This window comes from Tachyglossus aculeatus, chromosome 23, assembly GCF_015852505.1.
Source record: "Tachyglossus aculeatus isolate mTacAcu1 chromosome 23, mTacAcu1.pri, whole genome shotgun sequence".
NCBI classification, from domain to species: Eukaryota; Metazoa; Chordata; class Mammalia; order Monotremata; family Tachyglossidae; genus Tachyglossus; species Tachyglossus aculeatus.
Genome location: NC_052088.1, coordinates 1,434,228 through 1,450,305, shown reverse-complemented (window position 1 = coordinate 1,450,305; position 16,078 = coordinate 1,434,228). Strand labels below are relative to the sequence as shown.

The window sequence follows — 16,078 nt, the reverse complement described above, 5'->3', positions numbered from 1 at the left end:
CCACTGTTGGGTAGGGACCGTCTCTATATGTTGCCAACTTGTACTTCCCAAGCGCTTAGTACAGTGCTCTGCACACAGCAAGCGCTCAATAAATACGACTGATTGAATGAATGCATGAATGCACCGCACTCCCCCAAGCGCTTAGCACAGCGGCCTACCCACGGTAAGCGCTCTAAAGGTACCACAGACTGTTAGGCCCACCCGAAGGCCTTGCCATACATATTTTTTTAAAAGGCTGGTCTGTGTCGTCACTTCCGGCCGGCGGCGCCGTGCGTCCCTCCCCCCGCGCTCTGGAACCGGAAGTGACGTAGTCGGTCCGCGGGCCTTGTCGGGCTGAGGCAGTGCAGCCATGGCGGCCGTTGACATCCGAGGTAATGGGGTGCTGACGGGGGACCCGGGGCTGGCAGGGCTGAGGGGATTGGGAGGTTGGGGGGGACTCAGGCCTCGGGGGGCTTGGGGGTCTGGGGTGAGGGTTAGGGAAGAGCTTGGGGGGGACCCTGGTCTGTCAGGGCTGAGGGGCTTGGGGAGGGTGGGGGGGGGTCTCTGGGCTGGCAGGGCTGAGGGGGCTTGGGGGCAGGAAGGTTGGGACTTGGGGGTTCGGGGTCCTCCATGAGGCCTTCCCAGACTCAGCCCCCTCCTTCCTCTCCCCATCCCCCCTGCCCTACCTCCTTCCCCTCCCCGCAGCACCCGTATAGATGTTTGTACAGGTTTATTACTCTATTTTACTTGTACATATTTACTAGTCTATTTATCTTATTTTGTTAATGATGTACATCTGGCTTTACTTCTGTTTATTCTGATGGCTTGACACCCGTTCACATGTTTTGTTTTGTTGTCTGTCTCCCCGTTCTAGACTGTGAGCCCGTTGTTGGGGGTAGGGGCCGTCTCTGTATGTTGCCAGCTTGTACTTCCCAAGCGCTTAGTCCAGTGCTCTGCACGCAGGAAGCGCTCAATAAATATGATTGAATGAATGAATGAATGAGAGAGTTGGGAGGACTCAGGGCTGAGGAGACGCCAGACTGGCGGGATTCAGGGCCTGGGGTGGGGGGGGGGCCTGGGGGTCTGGGGTTAGTATTAGGGGAGAGTTGGGGGGACTCAGGGCTTGGGGGGGGACTCCAGTCTGGCGGGGCTAAATAACAACAACAGTAATAATAATAATAATAATGGCATTTGTTAAACACTTACTCTGTGCAAAGCACTGTTCTAAGCTCTGAGGAGGTTCCAAGGTGATCAGGTGGTCCCACAGGGGGCTCCCAGTCTTCATCCCCATTTTACAGATGAGGTCCCTGAGGCCCAGAGAAGTGACTCGCCCACAGTCACACAGCTAATTGGGAGAGCCGGGATTCGAACCCGTGACCTCTGGCTCCAAAGCCCGGGCTCTTTCAACGGAGCCATGCTGCTTCTGTTGAAGGGGCTTGGGTTGGGGGGATTCAGGGCTGAGGGGGCCTTGAGGGTCTGGGGTGAGGGTTAGGGGCCAGTTAGGGGGGCTCGTTCAAGGAGTTTGGAGAGGAATGGTAGGAGGGAGGTGGGGTCAAGAGAGGGTTTTTTTAGGATGGGAGAGACATGGACATGTTTGAAGGCAGAGGGGAAGGAGCCAGTGGAGAGTGAGCAGTTGAAGATGGAAGTTAAGGAGAGGAGAAGGGACAGAGCAAGAGATTTCATGAGAGGGAATGGGGTCAGAAGCACAGGTGGCCGGAGTAGCACTTGAGAGGAGGGAGGAGAGCTCCTCTGAGGATACTGCTGGGAAGGATGGGAGAGTAGCAGAGAGTGTTGAGAGCCGGGGGGTTGGAGAAGTGGGGGGAGTGACTTGGGGAGGTCGGACCTGATGGATTTAATTTTATTAATGAAGTAGGAGGCCAGATTGTTGGGGGTGAGGGAAGGAGGAGGGGGAGGAACCGGGGGCCTGGAACCGGGGGTTTCAGACCAGAGGCAAGACATGGGCAAGAGGTCAGTGGCCAGATAGATGAGATTGAGGTACATTGAGTAAGCTGACCTTAGAAGAGCGAAGTGTGCAGGCTGGTTTGTAGTAGGAGAACAGGGAGTTGAGGTAGGAGGAGACAAGGTGATTGAGAGCTTTCAAGCCAACAGTAAAGAGTGTCTGATGTGAAGGTCGGTGGGCAACCCCTGGAGGTCCTTGAGGAGTGGGGAAACATAGAACATCTTCGGAGAAGAATGATCAGAGCAGCAGAAGTAAAGTACGAATGGGGTGGGGAGAATAGGGCGGCCTAGTGGATAGAGCCTGGGCCTGGGAGTCAGAAAGACTGGAGTTTTAATCCCAGCTCTGCCACTTGACTTTGGGCAAGTCACTTTGTTTCTCTGTGCCTCAGTTATTACATCTGTAAAATGAGGACAGGGAGTCCCACGTGGGACTGGGAAGGTTGACCAACCTGATTAGCTTGTATGTACCCCAGTGCTTAGAGCAGTGCTTGACACATAGTAAGCACTTAAGAAATGCCATCATGATCATCAAGGAGGCTGATGCAGTAATCAAGGCGGGATGGGATAAGTGCTTGGGTTAACTTGGATGGAGAGGAATGGGTTGATATTAGTGACGTTGTGGTGTCTGTTTTGTTGTTCTGTTGTTCTGTTGTTCTGGACTCTCCCAAGCTCTGAGTACAGTGCTCCATGCAAAGTAAGCGCTCAGTGATCATGACATCTGTCCATCCACCCCCAGACAGTAAGCTCCTTGTTGGCAGAGAACGAGTCTGCCAACTCTGTTGTATTGTCAATCAATCAATCAATCAATCAATCGTATTTATTGAGCGCTTACTATGTGCAGAGCACTGTACTAAGCGCTTGGGAAGTACAAATTGGCATCACATAGAGACAGTCCCTACCCAACAGTGGGCTCACAGTCTAAAAGGGGGAGACAGAGAACAGAACCAAACATACCAACAAAATAAAATAAGTAGGATAGAAATGTACAAGTAAAATAAATAAATAGAGTAATAAATATGTACAACCATATATACATATATACAGGTGCTGTGGGGAAGGGAAGGAGGTAAGACGGGGGGATGGAGAGGGGGACGAGGGGGAGAGGAAAGAAGGGGCTCAGTCTGGGAAGGCCTCCTGGAGGAGGTGAGCTCTCAGCAGGGCCTTGAAGGGAGGAAGAGAGCTAGCTTGGCGGATGGGCAGAGGGAGGGCATTCCAGGCCCGGGGGATGACGTGGGCCGGGGGTCGATGGCGGGACAGGCGAGAGCGAGGTACAGTGAGGAGATTAGTGGTGGAGGAGCGGAGGGTGCGGGCTGGGCAGTAGAAGGAGAGAAGGGAGGTGAGGTAGGAGGGGGCGAGGTGATGGACAGCCCTGAAGCCTTGAAGTGAGGAGTTTCTGCCTGATGCGCAGATTGATCGGTAGCCATTGGAGGTTTTTGAGGAGGGGAGTAATATGTCCAGAGTGTTTCTGGACAAAGATAATCCGGGCAGCAGCATGAAGTATGGATTGAAGCGGAGAGAGACACGAGGATGGGAGATCAGAGAGAAGGCTAGTGCAGTAGTCCAGACGGGATAGGATGAGAGCTTGAATTAGCAGGGTAGCGGTTTGGATGGAGAGGAAAGGGCGGATCTTGGCAATGTTGCGGAGCTGAGACCGGCAGGTTTTGGTGACGGCTTGGATGTGAGGGGTGAATGAGAGAGCGGAGTCGAGGATGACACCAAGGTTGCGGGCTTGTGAGACGGGAAGGATGGTAGTGCCGTCAACAGAGATGGGAAAGTCAGGGAGAGGACAAGGTTTGGGAGGGAAGACAAGGAGCTCAGTCTTCGACATGTTGAGCTTTAGGTGGCGGGCGGACATCCAGATGGAGATGTCCTGAAGGCAGGAGGAGATGCGAGCCTGGAGGGAGGGGGAGAGAGCAGGGGCAGAGATGTAGATCTGGGTGTCATCAGCGTAGAGATGATAGTTGAAGCCGTGGGAGCGAATGAGGTCACCAAGGGAGTGAGTGTATATTGAGAACAGAAGGGGACCAAGCACTGAACCTTGGGGAACCCCCACAGTAAGAGGATGGGAGGGGGAGGAGGAGCCTGCAAAAGAGACTGAGAAAGAACGACCGGAGAGATAAGAGGAGAACCAGGAGAGGATGGAGTCTGTGAAGCCAAGGTCAGATAACGTGTGGAGGAGAAGGGGGTGGTCCACAGTGTCAAAGGCAGCTGAGAGGTCGAGGAGGATTAGGACAGAGTATGAGCCGTTGGATTTGGCAAGCAGGAGGTCATTGGTGACCTTTGAGAGCGCAGTTTCCGTGGAATGAAGGGGACGGAAGCCAGACTGGAGGGGGTCGAGGAGAGAGTTGTTGTTGAGGAATTCTAGGCAGCGCGTGTAGACAACTCGTTCAAGGAGTTTGGAAAGGAATGGTAGGAGGGATATGGGACGATAACTAGAAGGTGAGGTGGGGTCAAGAGAGGGTTTTTTTAGGATGGGAGAGACATGGGCATGTTTGAAGGCAGAGGGGAAGGAACCAGTGGAGAGTGAGCGGTTGAAGATGGAAGTTAAGGAGGGGAGAAGGGATGGAGCGAGAGATTTCATAAGATGAGAGGGAATGGGGTCAGAAGCACAGGTGGCTGGAGTAGCACTAGAGAGGAGGGAGGAGAGTTCCTCTGAGGATACCGCTGGGAAGGATGGGAGAGTAGCAGAGAGTGTTGAGAGCCGGGGGGTTGGAGAAAGGGGGGAAGAGACTTTGGGGAGGTCGGACCTGATGGATTTAATTTTGTTAATGAAGTAGGAGGCCAGATCGTTGGGGGTGAGGGAAGGAGGAGGGGGAGGAACCGGGGGCCTGAGAAGGGAGTTGAATGTACGGAAGAGCTGGCGGGGGTGATGGGCGTGGGTGTCAATAAGGGAGGAGAAATAGTTTTGTCTGGCAGAAGAGAGGGCTGAGTTAAGGCAGGAAAGGATAAACTTGAAGTGAACGAGGTTGGCATGGTGTTTAGACTTTCGCCAGCAGCGTTCGGCAGCTCGAGCATAAGAGCGAAGGAGGCGGACAGTGGCAGTGATCCAGGGCTGTGGGTTAGTGGTGCGAGAGCGGCGAAGGGAAAGGGGAGCGAGCGAGTCTAGCTGAGTAGAAAGGGTAGAGTTGAGAGCAGTAATCTGATCATCAAGACTGGGTAGAGAGGAGAGGGCGGCGAGGTGGGGTGTGAGGCGCTCCGAAAGATGGGTGGGGTCCAGAGAGCGGAGATCTCTGTGAGGGAGTAATACGGATTTACAGGGGAAAGGAGTGTGAGTGAGGAGGCAGGTGAGAAGATTATGATCAGAGAGAGGGATCACAGAGTTGGTGAGGGTGGACACAGTGCAGCGGTAGGAGATGATGAGGTCGAGGGTATGACCAAGTTGGTGAGTGGGTGAGGTGGGGTGGAGGAAGAGGTTGGCAGCGTCAAGGAGAGATAGAAGGCGGGCGGCAGAGGAGTCGTTAGGGATATCCATGTGGATATTGAAGTCTCCGAGGATCAGAGTGGGCATGGAGAAGGAGAGAAGGAATGTGAGGAAGGGGTCAAAGTCGTTAAAGAAGTTGGAAGTGGGGCCCGGAGGGCGGTAGATGACGGCTACAAGAATCTGGAGGGGGTGGTAGAGGCGAATAATGTGGGCTTCAAAGGAAGGGAAGGAAAGGGAAGGGGGAGGAGGGATAGTGCGAAAGCGACATTGGGGGGCGAGAAGGAAACCGACACCTCCTCCACCTTGTCCACTCCCAAGAACTCATTACACAGCTTAGCATACAGGAAGTGCTTCTGAAGTCATGATTAATTGATTGATTGATTTCTGGTTTGCGCTTGCAAGCATAATGCCATTTCCTATTAAGCTTCCATTGTTGTCCCGGTTCTTGTTTCTCTAGAATGTGGAATTTCATTTGATGATGATGGTATTTGTTAAGCGCTTACTACGTGCCAAGCACTGTTCTAAGTGCTGGGGTGGATACAAGGAGATCAGGTGGGGGTGATCAAGTGGAGCCACATGGGGCTCACAGTCTTAATCCCCATTTTACAGATGAGGTAACTGAGGCACAGAGAAGTGGAGTGACTTGCCCGAAGTCACACAGCTGATAAGTGGCAGAGCCAGGATTAGAACCCACAACCTCTGACTCCCATGCCTGTGCTTTCCACCAAGCCACGCTGCCACTAAGCCATGCAGTTGAAAGTCATTCATTCCATCCTATTTATTGAGCGCTCACAGTGTGCAGAGCACTGTACTGAAGACTTAGGAGAGTACAATACAACAGTAAACAGACACATTCCCTGTCCACAATGAGCTTACTGTCAAGAGGGAGGAGCTTACAGTTCTGAAGTAACTCACTTGAGAACTTCCCCTTTGTCCTTTATAGCAACCTACAGGATGTCTTAAAGAGGGGCAGGGCCTGGGTTGTAAAATAATGAGTCAGTGGTATTCATTGAGATAGTAATAAAAATAATAGCGGCTTTTGTTAAGTGCTTCCTATATGCCAAGCACTGTTCTAAATGCTGGGGGGGATACAAGGTAATCAGGTTGTTCCACGTGGGGCTCACAGTCTTAATCCCCATTTTCAGATGAGGTAACTGAGGCCCAGAGAAGTTAAGTGACTTGCCCAAAGTCACACAGCTAACAAGTGGCGGAGCCGGGATTAGAACCCATGACCTCTGACTCCCAAGCCCGTGCTCTTTCCACTGAGCCATGTTGCTTCACTAAAGGTGTTAGTCTGTGCAGAGCACTGGACTAAGTTCTCGGGGGAGTAACACAACAGAGTTGGTAGACACATTTTCTGCCCACAACAACTCCATAAGCCTCACACCAGCATTCATGTCAGCGCTTGGAAAAATATTCACAGGTGACTGATCAAAGCACTTTGCAAAAATAATTAGCCCTCTCGGGCCTCCCACCCGCTGGTTTTCATCAATCCTTTTCCCCACGGACGACCAGTAGAATGGTGAGCACTTTAAGGCCCCTGCTGCCCCAAAGCAAGAACATCTTTTTTTAAAAAAAAATAGCATTTATTAAGTGCTTACTATGTGCCAAGCACTGTTCTAATCTTGAAACCACATCTTCCCCCTCCACCCCCTCCTCACTCTTCACTCCGAAGAATACATAGTCGAGTTGTCATTCGGTTCAGGTGGGTACCTCCGATGGATAGACTGTATCTGGGGACTGTGATGGTCCAATTTGGTATCTGGGAATGCTGGGGAGCCCCTCTACTTGACCCATGCCCTCTGGGGTGAGCCCTGCCCAGAGCCTGATCATTGAAAGGGGAAAGGGCCTAGGTGGATGATTCCCAAATCGGCATCTCCGGCCCTGATGGCTCTCCCTCTCTGCAGTCTCGTATTTCCTCTTGCCTTCGAGACATCTCTGCTTGGATGTCCTCCTGTCACCTCAAGCCTAACACGTACTAAGCAGAACTCCTTCTTTTCCATCCAAACCCTGTCTTCCTGATTTTCCCATCACTGTAGACAGCACCACCATCCTTCCTGTCTCACAAGCCTCATAACCTTGGTGTTATCCTTGACTCCCCCCTGTCATTCAATCCGCATAGGGAAGCCGCGTGGCTCAGTGGAATGAGCCCGGGCTTTGGATTCAGAGGTCATGGGTTCGAATCCTGCCTCCGCCACATGTCTGCTGTGTGACCTTGGGCAAGTCACTTAACTTCTCTGAGCCTCAGTTCCGTCATCTGTAAAATGGGGATTAAGACTGTGAGCCCACTGTGGGACAACCTGATTACCTTGTAACCTCCCCAGCGCTTAGAACAGTGCTTTGCACACAGTAAGCGCTTAATAAATCCCATCATTATTATTATTATTATAGTCAATCCATTACTAAATCCTGTCGGTCCCACCTGCAGAACATCGCTAAAATTGGCCCTTTCCTCTCCATCCAGACTTCTACCATGTTATTCAGTCACTCATCCTATGCCACCTGGATTATTGCATCAGCCTTCTCGCTGACTTCCCAGCATCCTGTCTCTTCCCAATCCAGTCCATACTTCACTCTGCTGCCCAAATCACTTTTCTACAAAAACTTTCAATCCATGTTTCCCAAACACCCACCATATTAGGTGCTTGGGAGAGTACAACAGAAACAGTCTCTGCCCACAATGAGTTTACAGTCTAGAGGGGGAGACAGACATTAATGTAAATAAATTACATCTGTCCATAAGTGCTGTGGGGCTGGGAGGGGGGATGAATAAAGGGAGCAAGTCAGGGCGATGCAGAAGGGAGTGGAAGAAAAGGAAAAAGAGGGCTTAGTCAAGGAAGGCCTCTCGGACGCCTTCAATAAGGCTTCGAAGCTGGGAGTAGAGTCATTGTCAGCTATGACAGAGGCAGGACATGAGCGAGAAGTCAGTGGTGGTATAGATGAGATTGAGGTACGGTGAAAAGGTTGGCATTAGAGGAGCGAAGTGTATGGGCTGGCAGAGAGCAGTGAGGTGAGTAGGAGAGCAGTGAGGTGAAGTAGGAGGGGGCAAGGGGATTGAGTGCCTTAAAGCTGATGGTGAGGAGTTTCTGTTGGATGCGGAGGTGGATGGGCAACCACTGGAGGTTCTTGAGTGGGGAAACAGGACCTGAACGTTTTTATAGAAAAATGATCCAGGCAGCCGAGTGAAGTATGGACTGAAGTGGGGAGAGACAGGAGGCTGGGAGGTCAGCAAGGAGGTTGATACAGTAATCCAGGTGGGATAGGATACATGCTTGGATTAACATGGTAGCAGTTTGGATGGAGAGGAAAGGGCAGATTTCAGCCATGTCGTGGAGGTCAAACTAAGCACTTTGGAGAGGACAGTTCAACAGGATTAGCAGAAATGTCCCTTGCCCACAACGACTTTACAGTCTAGAGACGAGCTTATGGTCTAGAGATCTGGCAGGACCCTACATTATCTATCAGTCAACCAGTCGGTGGTATTTATTGAGTGCTTACTATATGCAGAGCACTGTACAGAGCCCTTGGGAATGTACAAGAGAGTAAGGAGGCACATTCCTTATGGGAATGACTGAGTGCCTCTGTAATAATAATAATAATAATAATAATGGCATTTATTAAGCGCTATGTGCAAAGCACTGTTCTAAGCTCTGTACTCACCCTGTGTCTGATGCCCGCCCAGGTACAAGGGCCATTGCTTCCTAGACTCCGACATGCCAGCTCCGGGCACATCCCAGCTTTCCAGCCAACCTCCGGGTTACGGGAGAGCGGGCTCGACCAGCCTACTCGGGGTTTTCGTTCCACACGTCATCCTAGCTAATTTGCCTTTGGTTTCAATCCCCTCTCCCGTTCCCGTCTTCCCCCAGATAACCTGCTGGGAATTTCCTGGGTGGACAGCTCCTGGATCCCCATACTGAACAGCGGGAGCGTACTGGACTACTTTTCGGAACGAAGCAACCCTTTCTACGATCGGATGTGTAACAACGAAGTGGTCAAAATGCAGAGGCTCACCTTAGAGCATCTGAAGTAAGGAACCGAAAGAGCCTGAGGGCGCTGCCAACTGGAGAGATCACTCGGGATGGAGGCTCTTGAAACTGGACAGCTCAGGACTTAAGCATCTTCGTAATAGTAATAATTATTATGTATGAGACGCTGGGGTAGATGCAAGATAATCAGGTCCTACGTGGGGTTCACGGTGGGAGAATGGGTAATCATGATAATGCTGATGATATTTGTTAAGCATTTACTGTGTGCCCGGCACTGTTCTAAGCACTGTGGTGGATACAAGCTCATCAGGCTTGACCCAGTCCCTGTCTCCCATGGGGCTCACAGTATTGAATCCCCATTTGGCAGAGGAGGGAACCGAGGCCAAGAGAATAATAATAATAATATAATAATGATGATGGTATTTATTAAACATTTACTGTGTGCCGAGCACTGTTCTAAGCACTGGGGTACATACAAGATAATCAGGTTGTCCCATGGGGACAGTTTTAATCCCCATTTTCCAGGTGAGGGAACAGAGGCATAGAAAAGTTAAGTGGCCTGCCCAAGTTCACACAGCAGACAAGATTAGACCCCATGTCCTCTGACTCCCAAGCCCGGGCTCTTTCCACTAAGCCACGCTGCTTCCAGTGACTCGCCTAAGGTCACACAGCAGAGGAGTGGCGGAGCTGGGTTTAGAGCGCACGTCCTCTGAGTCCCAGGCCTGGGCTCTATCCACTAGGCCAAGCTTCTTCTCTTATTAGACAGTAAATAGATTTTAAATCCGAGCCCTCCAGGCTGTGACTGAGATGCTCTTCTGGTTTACGAGATTTCAGGCTGCCACTTGAACAAAGCCAAGAGAAGGAAAGAGCATGGCCTAGCGGAAAGAGCCCAGGCCTGGGAGTCAGAACGACCTGAGTTGTAATCTCAGCTCTGCAGCTTGTCCGCTGGGTGACTTTGGGCAAACCACGCCACTTCTCTGGGCCTCAGTGCCTTCGTCAGTAAAAGGGGGATTCTCCTGCCTATTTAGACTGCGAGCTTCATATGGGACAGGACTTGTGTCTAGCCCTGTATACCTCAGCATTCATAATGGTGCTTGACACATTGTTTAGTAAGCAGCGTGACTTAGTGGGGAGAGCCCGGTCTTGGGAGTCAGGAGGACCTGAGTTCTAATTTTGCCTCCTCCACTTGTCTGCTGTGTGACCCTGAGCAAGTCATTTCACCTCTGTAAAATAAGGATTAAGACTGTGAGCCCCACGTTTGACACAGGGACTGTGTCCAGCCTGGTTAGTATTTATCTACCCTAGTGTTTAGTACAGTGTCTGGCACATAGCCCTTAGTAAATACCATTTTAAAAAAAAGGCTGATCAGCATGAATCTACTCATCTGTAGAATGAAGATGAAGACCATGGGCCCCATGTGGGACCCGGACTGTGTCCAACCTGATTACCTTGTATCTACCCCAGCGCTTAGAACAGTGCCTGGCACATAGTAAACACTTGACAAATACCATAAAAGCAGTGCTTAACATATATCGAAAGATTTTTTTAAAAGCCCATTCCAAGGGAACTTGGGCATCAAGAAGCAGAAGGGAAGGGACGGTCTCTGTTATGAGGAGGAACACTTCCCAAGTGCTTTTGGGTCAGTGGGTTATGTGGAGGTTTGACTTTTATTACTCAGAGGAAGGAAAGGTCTTCACCTCTCAAGGTCCAAGGCAAATGGCAAAAGTCTTGAGAATAAACAGTTCCTACCATTCAAATAGGGTGTTTTATCCGACTCCTAACACTTCCTGGTTTATTGGATGGGACATGGGGAGGGAAAGAGAACCGAAAATGACTCCCTCGCTAGGAAGGAGGCCATTTTATGAGTATTCGCCCAACCAGAGCGCTGCATCTCAATGCTTTCATTTTTTTTTTCATTTTTTTTTTTCCAGCCAGATGGTTGGAGTGGAGTACATCCTTTTGCATGCTCAGGAACCCATTCTTTTCATCATCCGGAAGCAGCAACGACAGTCCTCCTCTCAAGGTAAGGTGGGTCAGCCAATTCTCCCTTCCAGTCAATCAGTGATATTTATTGAGCGCTTACTATGTGCAGAGCAATGTTTTAAGGGCTTGGAAGAGTACAATACAACAGAATTAGCAGACACATTCCCTGCCCAAGAAATCAGCATGGCCTTGTGGATAGAGCCCGGGCCTGGGACGCAGAAGGTTCTGGGTTCTAATCCCGGCTCTGCCGATTGCTTGCTATGTGATCTTGGGTAAGTCACTTCACTTCTCCGGGCCTCACTTCTCCTGTTCTTCCTCCTACTTAGACTGTGAACCCCATGCGGGGCAGGGACTGTGTCCAACCTAATTGACTTGTATCTCCCCTGGCACTTAGAACAGTGACACTTAATAAGCGCATAACAAATATGGAAAGAGCCCGGGCTTGGGGTCAGAGGTCATGGGTTCTAATGCCAGCTGCTCCACTTATCAGCTGTGTGACTTTGGGCAAGGCACTTAACTTCTCTGTGCTTCAATTACCTGATCAGTAAAATGGGGATTGAGACAGAGTCCCACATGAGACAACCTTATTACCTTATATCTACCCCAGTGCTTAGAACAATGCTTGGCACATAATGCTGAGCAAATACCATCATTATTATTATGATTATTAAATACCATGAAATTAAAAAAAGGTTGGGGGGCAGGTGGCATTCATTCCAGGTCATAGAATTACCGGCGTGGTGTCATCATCCGTGACCTCCAGACAGCAGAGTGTTTAAGCTTCCTTGTGGTTGAAAACGAGAAGAATAGGAAGCCTTCCTGTCATATTTTTAACATTGTACTCTCCCAAGCGCTTAGTAGAGTGCTCCGCACATAGTACACACTCAAACAAATACCATCGATTCTTTAATCTTTTTCTGTAAATACATTTTTAAATGCCTGGGTAGGTTCTGATGAAGAAGCCCACTTCTAGAAGCCCACTGTGGGCAGGGAATGTGTCTACCAACTCCGTTATATTGGACTCTCCCAGCTGTTTAGTACAGGGCTCTGCACACAGTAAGCGTTCAGTGAATACCATCAGTTAAGTGACAGGGCTTAGAAGAGAGCTCAGCGTTTAGAACAGTGCTTGGCACATAGTAAACGCTTAACAAATGCCATCATTATTATTTGGTCCAAAGGAGGCGTTCTCTTTTAAAAACAGCAGATGTCGCCTTCCTGTGGCCAAAAGGTAACAATACAGGGTAAGGAGTGGTAGTCATTCATTCAGTCGGATCTGTTGAGCGCTTACAGTGTGCAGTGCACTGTACTAAACGCTTGGGAAAGTACAGTGCAACAATAAACAGTGACACAACAAGCTTACAGTCTGGCGGGGGGGTGGAACAGACATCATTACAAATAAATAAACTACAGATACGAACATAAGTGCTGTACAGCTGGGCGGGGGAGGAGCAAAGGGAGCAAGTCAGGGTGACGCAGATGGCAATGAGCGATGAGGATATAGTCCCTGTGCTCCTTGGGGCTCACAGTCTAAGTAAGGAGGAACAGGTGGAAACAGCTTCAGTCTTACGACAAACACTCAGGTAATCCTATAAACATGGCAGTCGTCGAGGCATTTACATTTACACTGGTCATTCATTCAGTCATATTTATTGAGCACTTACTGTGTGCAGAGTACTGTACTAAGCGCTTGAGTACAGTACAACAAAAAGTGGACACATTCCCTGACCACAATGAGCTCACAGTCTAGAGGTGGGGAGACAGACATTAATATAAAAAAAATTACAGCTATCTAGTGACTTTGGGCAAGTCACTCAACTTCTCTGTGCCTCAGTTACCTCATCTGTAAAATGGGGATTAAGACTGTGAGCCCCACTTGGGACAATCTGATCACCTTGTATCCCCCCAGAGCTTAGAACAGAGCTTTGCGCTTAGTAAGCGCTTAACAAATACCATCATCATTAGTATTATTACACAAGTAACATGGGGCTGGGGGCAGAGAGAACGAAGGGAGCCAATCAGGGTGATGCAGAAGGGAGTGGGCGAAGAGGAAAAGGGGGGCTTAGTCAGGGAAGGCCTCCCAGAGAAGGTGTGCCTTCAGTAAGGCTTGTGGGGTGGGGATGGGAGAGTAACTGTCGGTATTGAAGAGGGAGGGTGTAGGCCAGGGTCAGCAACGAGATAAGTGAGATGGAGGCACAGTGAGAAGGTTAGCACCAGAGGAGCAAAGTATATGGGCTGGGTTGTAGTAGGAGAATAGCAAAGTGAGATAGGCTGGGGCAAGGTGATGGGCTGCTTTAAAACCAATGGTGAGGAGGTTTTTTTGGATGTGGAGGTGGATGGGCAACCACTGGAATGTTTGGAGGAGTGGGGTGACACGTCCTGAACATTTTTATAGAAAAAAATCTGGGCAGCTGAGTGAAGTATGGCCTCTCAACTCTCTCCCAACTCTCTCCTCAACCCCCTCCAGTCTGGCTTCCGTCCCCTACATTCCACGGAAACTGCCCTCTCAAAGATCACCAATGACCTCCTGCTTGCCAAATCCAACGGCTCATACTCTATCCTAATCCTCCTCGACCTCTCAGCTGCCTTCGACACTGTGGACCACCCCCTTCTCCTCAACACGCTATCTGACCTTGGCTTCACAGACTCCGTCCTCTCCTGGTTCTCCTCTTATCTCTCCGGTCGTTCATTCTCAGTCTCTTTTGCAGGCTTCTCCTCCCCCTACCATCCCCTTACTGTGGGGGTTCCTCAAGGCTCAGTTTTTGGTCCCCTTCTGTTCTCAATCTTACACTCACTCCCTTGGTGACCTCATTCGCTCCCATGGCTTCAACTATCATCTCTACACTGATGACACCCAAATCTACATCTCTGCCCCTGCTCTCTCCCCCTCTCTCCAGGCTCGCATCTCCTCCTGCCTTCAGGACATCTCCATCTGGATGTCTGCCCGCCACCTAAAACTCAACATGTCCAAGACTGAACTCATTGTTTTCCCTCCCAAACCCTGCCCTCTCCCTGACTTTCCCATCACTGTTGATGGCACTACCATCCTTCCCGTCTCACAGGCCTGCAACCTTGGTGTCATCCTCGACTCCACTCTCTCGTTCACCCCTCACATCCAAGCTGTCACCAAAACCTGCAGGTCTCAGCTCCACAACATTGCCAAGATCCGCCCTTTCTTCTCCATCCAAACCGCTACCCTACTCGTTCAAGTGCTCATCCTATCCCGTCTGGACTACTGCATCAGCCTCCTCTCTGATCTCCCATCCTCGTGCCCCTCCCCACTTCAGTCCATACTTCACGTCGCTGCCCGGATTGTCTTTGTCCAGAAACGCTCTGGGCATTTTACTCCCCTCCTCAAAAATCTCCAGTGGCTACCAGTCAATCTGCGCATCAGGCAGAAACTCCTCACCCTGGGCTTCAAGGCTCTCCATCACCTTGCCCCCTCCTACCTCACCTCCCTTCTCTCCTTCTACAGCCCAGCCCGCACCCTCCACTCCTCTGCTGCTAATCTCACCATGCCTCGTTCTCGCCTGTCCCACCGTCGACCCCTGGCCCACATCATCCCCCTGGCCTGGAATGCCCTCCCTCCCAACATCCGCCAAGCTAGCTCTCTTCCTTCCTTCAAGGCCCTACTGAGAGCTCACCTCCTCCAGGAGGCCTTGCCAGACTAAGCCCCCTCCTTCCTCTCCATCCCCCCCGCCTTGCCTCCTTCCCTTCCCCACAGCACCTGTATATGTGTTTATATATATATATATATATATATATATATATATATATATATATATGATTGTACATATTTATTACTCTATTTTACTTGTACATATCTATTCTATTCATTTTATTTTGTTAATATGTTTTGTTCTCTGTCTCTCCCTTCTAGACTGTGAGCCCACTGTTGGGTAGGGACCGTCTCTATATGTTGCCAACTTGTACTTCCCAAGCGCTTAGTACAGTGCTCTGCACACAGTAAGTACTCAGTAAATACCATTGATCGATTGATTGACTGGAGTTGGAAGAGACCGAAGGCTGGGAGGCCTTCCCAGACTGAGCCTTCTCCTTCCTCTCCCCCTCCTCCCCCTCCCCATCCCCTCTGCCTTACCTCCTTCCCCTCCACGTTACCTCCTTCCCCTCCCCACAGGACCTGTATATATGTATATATGTTTGTACGTATTTATTACTCTTTTTATTTATTTATTTTATTTGTACATATTTATTTATTTTATTTTGTTAATATGTTTTGTTTTGTTCTTTGTCTCCCCTTTCTAGACTATGAGTCCACTGTTGGGTAGGGACTGTCTCTATATGTTGCCAACTTGTACTTCCCAAGCACTTAGTACAGTGTTCTTCACACAGTAAGCACTCAATAAATACGATTGAATGAATGGGAGGTCAGCAAGGAGGCTGATGCAGTAATCTAGTCAGGATAGGATGAGTGGTAGCATATTAACGTGGTAGCAGTTTGAATGAGAGGAAAGGGCAGATTTTGGCGATATTGTGAAGCTGGGACCGACGGGATTTTGTGACAGATTGAAAAAGTGGGTCGAATGAGAGAGAGGACTCAAGAATAACGCCAAGGTTACGGGCTTGGGAGACGGGAAGGGTGGTGGTGCCTTCTACAGTGACGGAAAAGTCAGGGGAAGGCAGGCCTCGGTTGGGAAGATAAGGAGCTCTGTTTTGGACATGCTAAGCTTGAGGTGACAGGAGGACATCCAGGTAGAGATGTCTTGAAGGCAGGAGGAGATGTGAGACTGGA

The 16,078-nt window shown here is 50.1% G+C and overlaps 1 protein-coding gene across 2 annotated transcripts in view; it reads left to right on the top strand.

The window, feature by feature from the left end:
• The first annotated feature begins 319 nt into the window (after positions 1 to 319).
• MED6 (mediator complex subunit 6) overlaps positions 320 to 16,078 on the top strand; it is a 30,214-nt gene continuing 14,455 nt past the window's right edge. For both annotated transcript variants that reach the window (XM_038765633.1, XM_038765632.1), the window contains exons 1-3: positions 320 to 371; positions 9,226 to 9,385; positions 11,277 to 11,368. In XM_038765633.1, the coding sequence (XP_038621561.1) occupies positions 350 to 371; positions 9,226 to 9,385; positions 11,277 to 11,368 (274 nt within the window). In that variant the 5' untranslated portion in view covers positions 320 to 349. The remainder of the gene's footprint in view (positions 372 to 9,225; positions 9,386 to 11,276; positions 11,369 to 16,078) is intronic.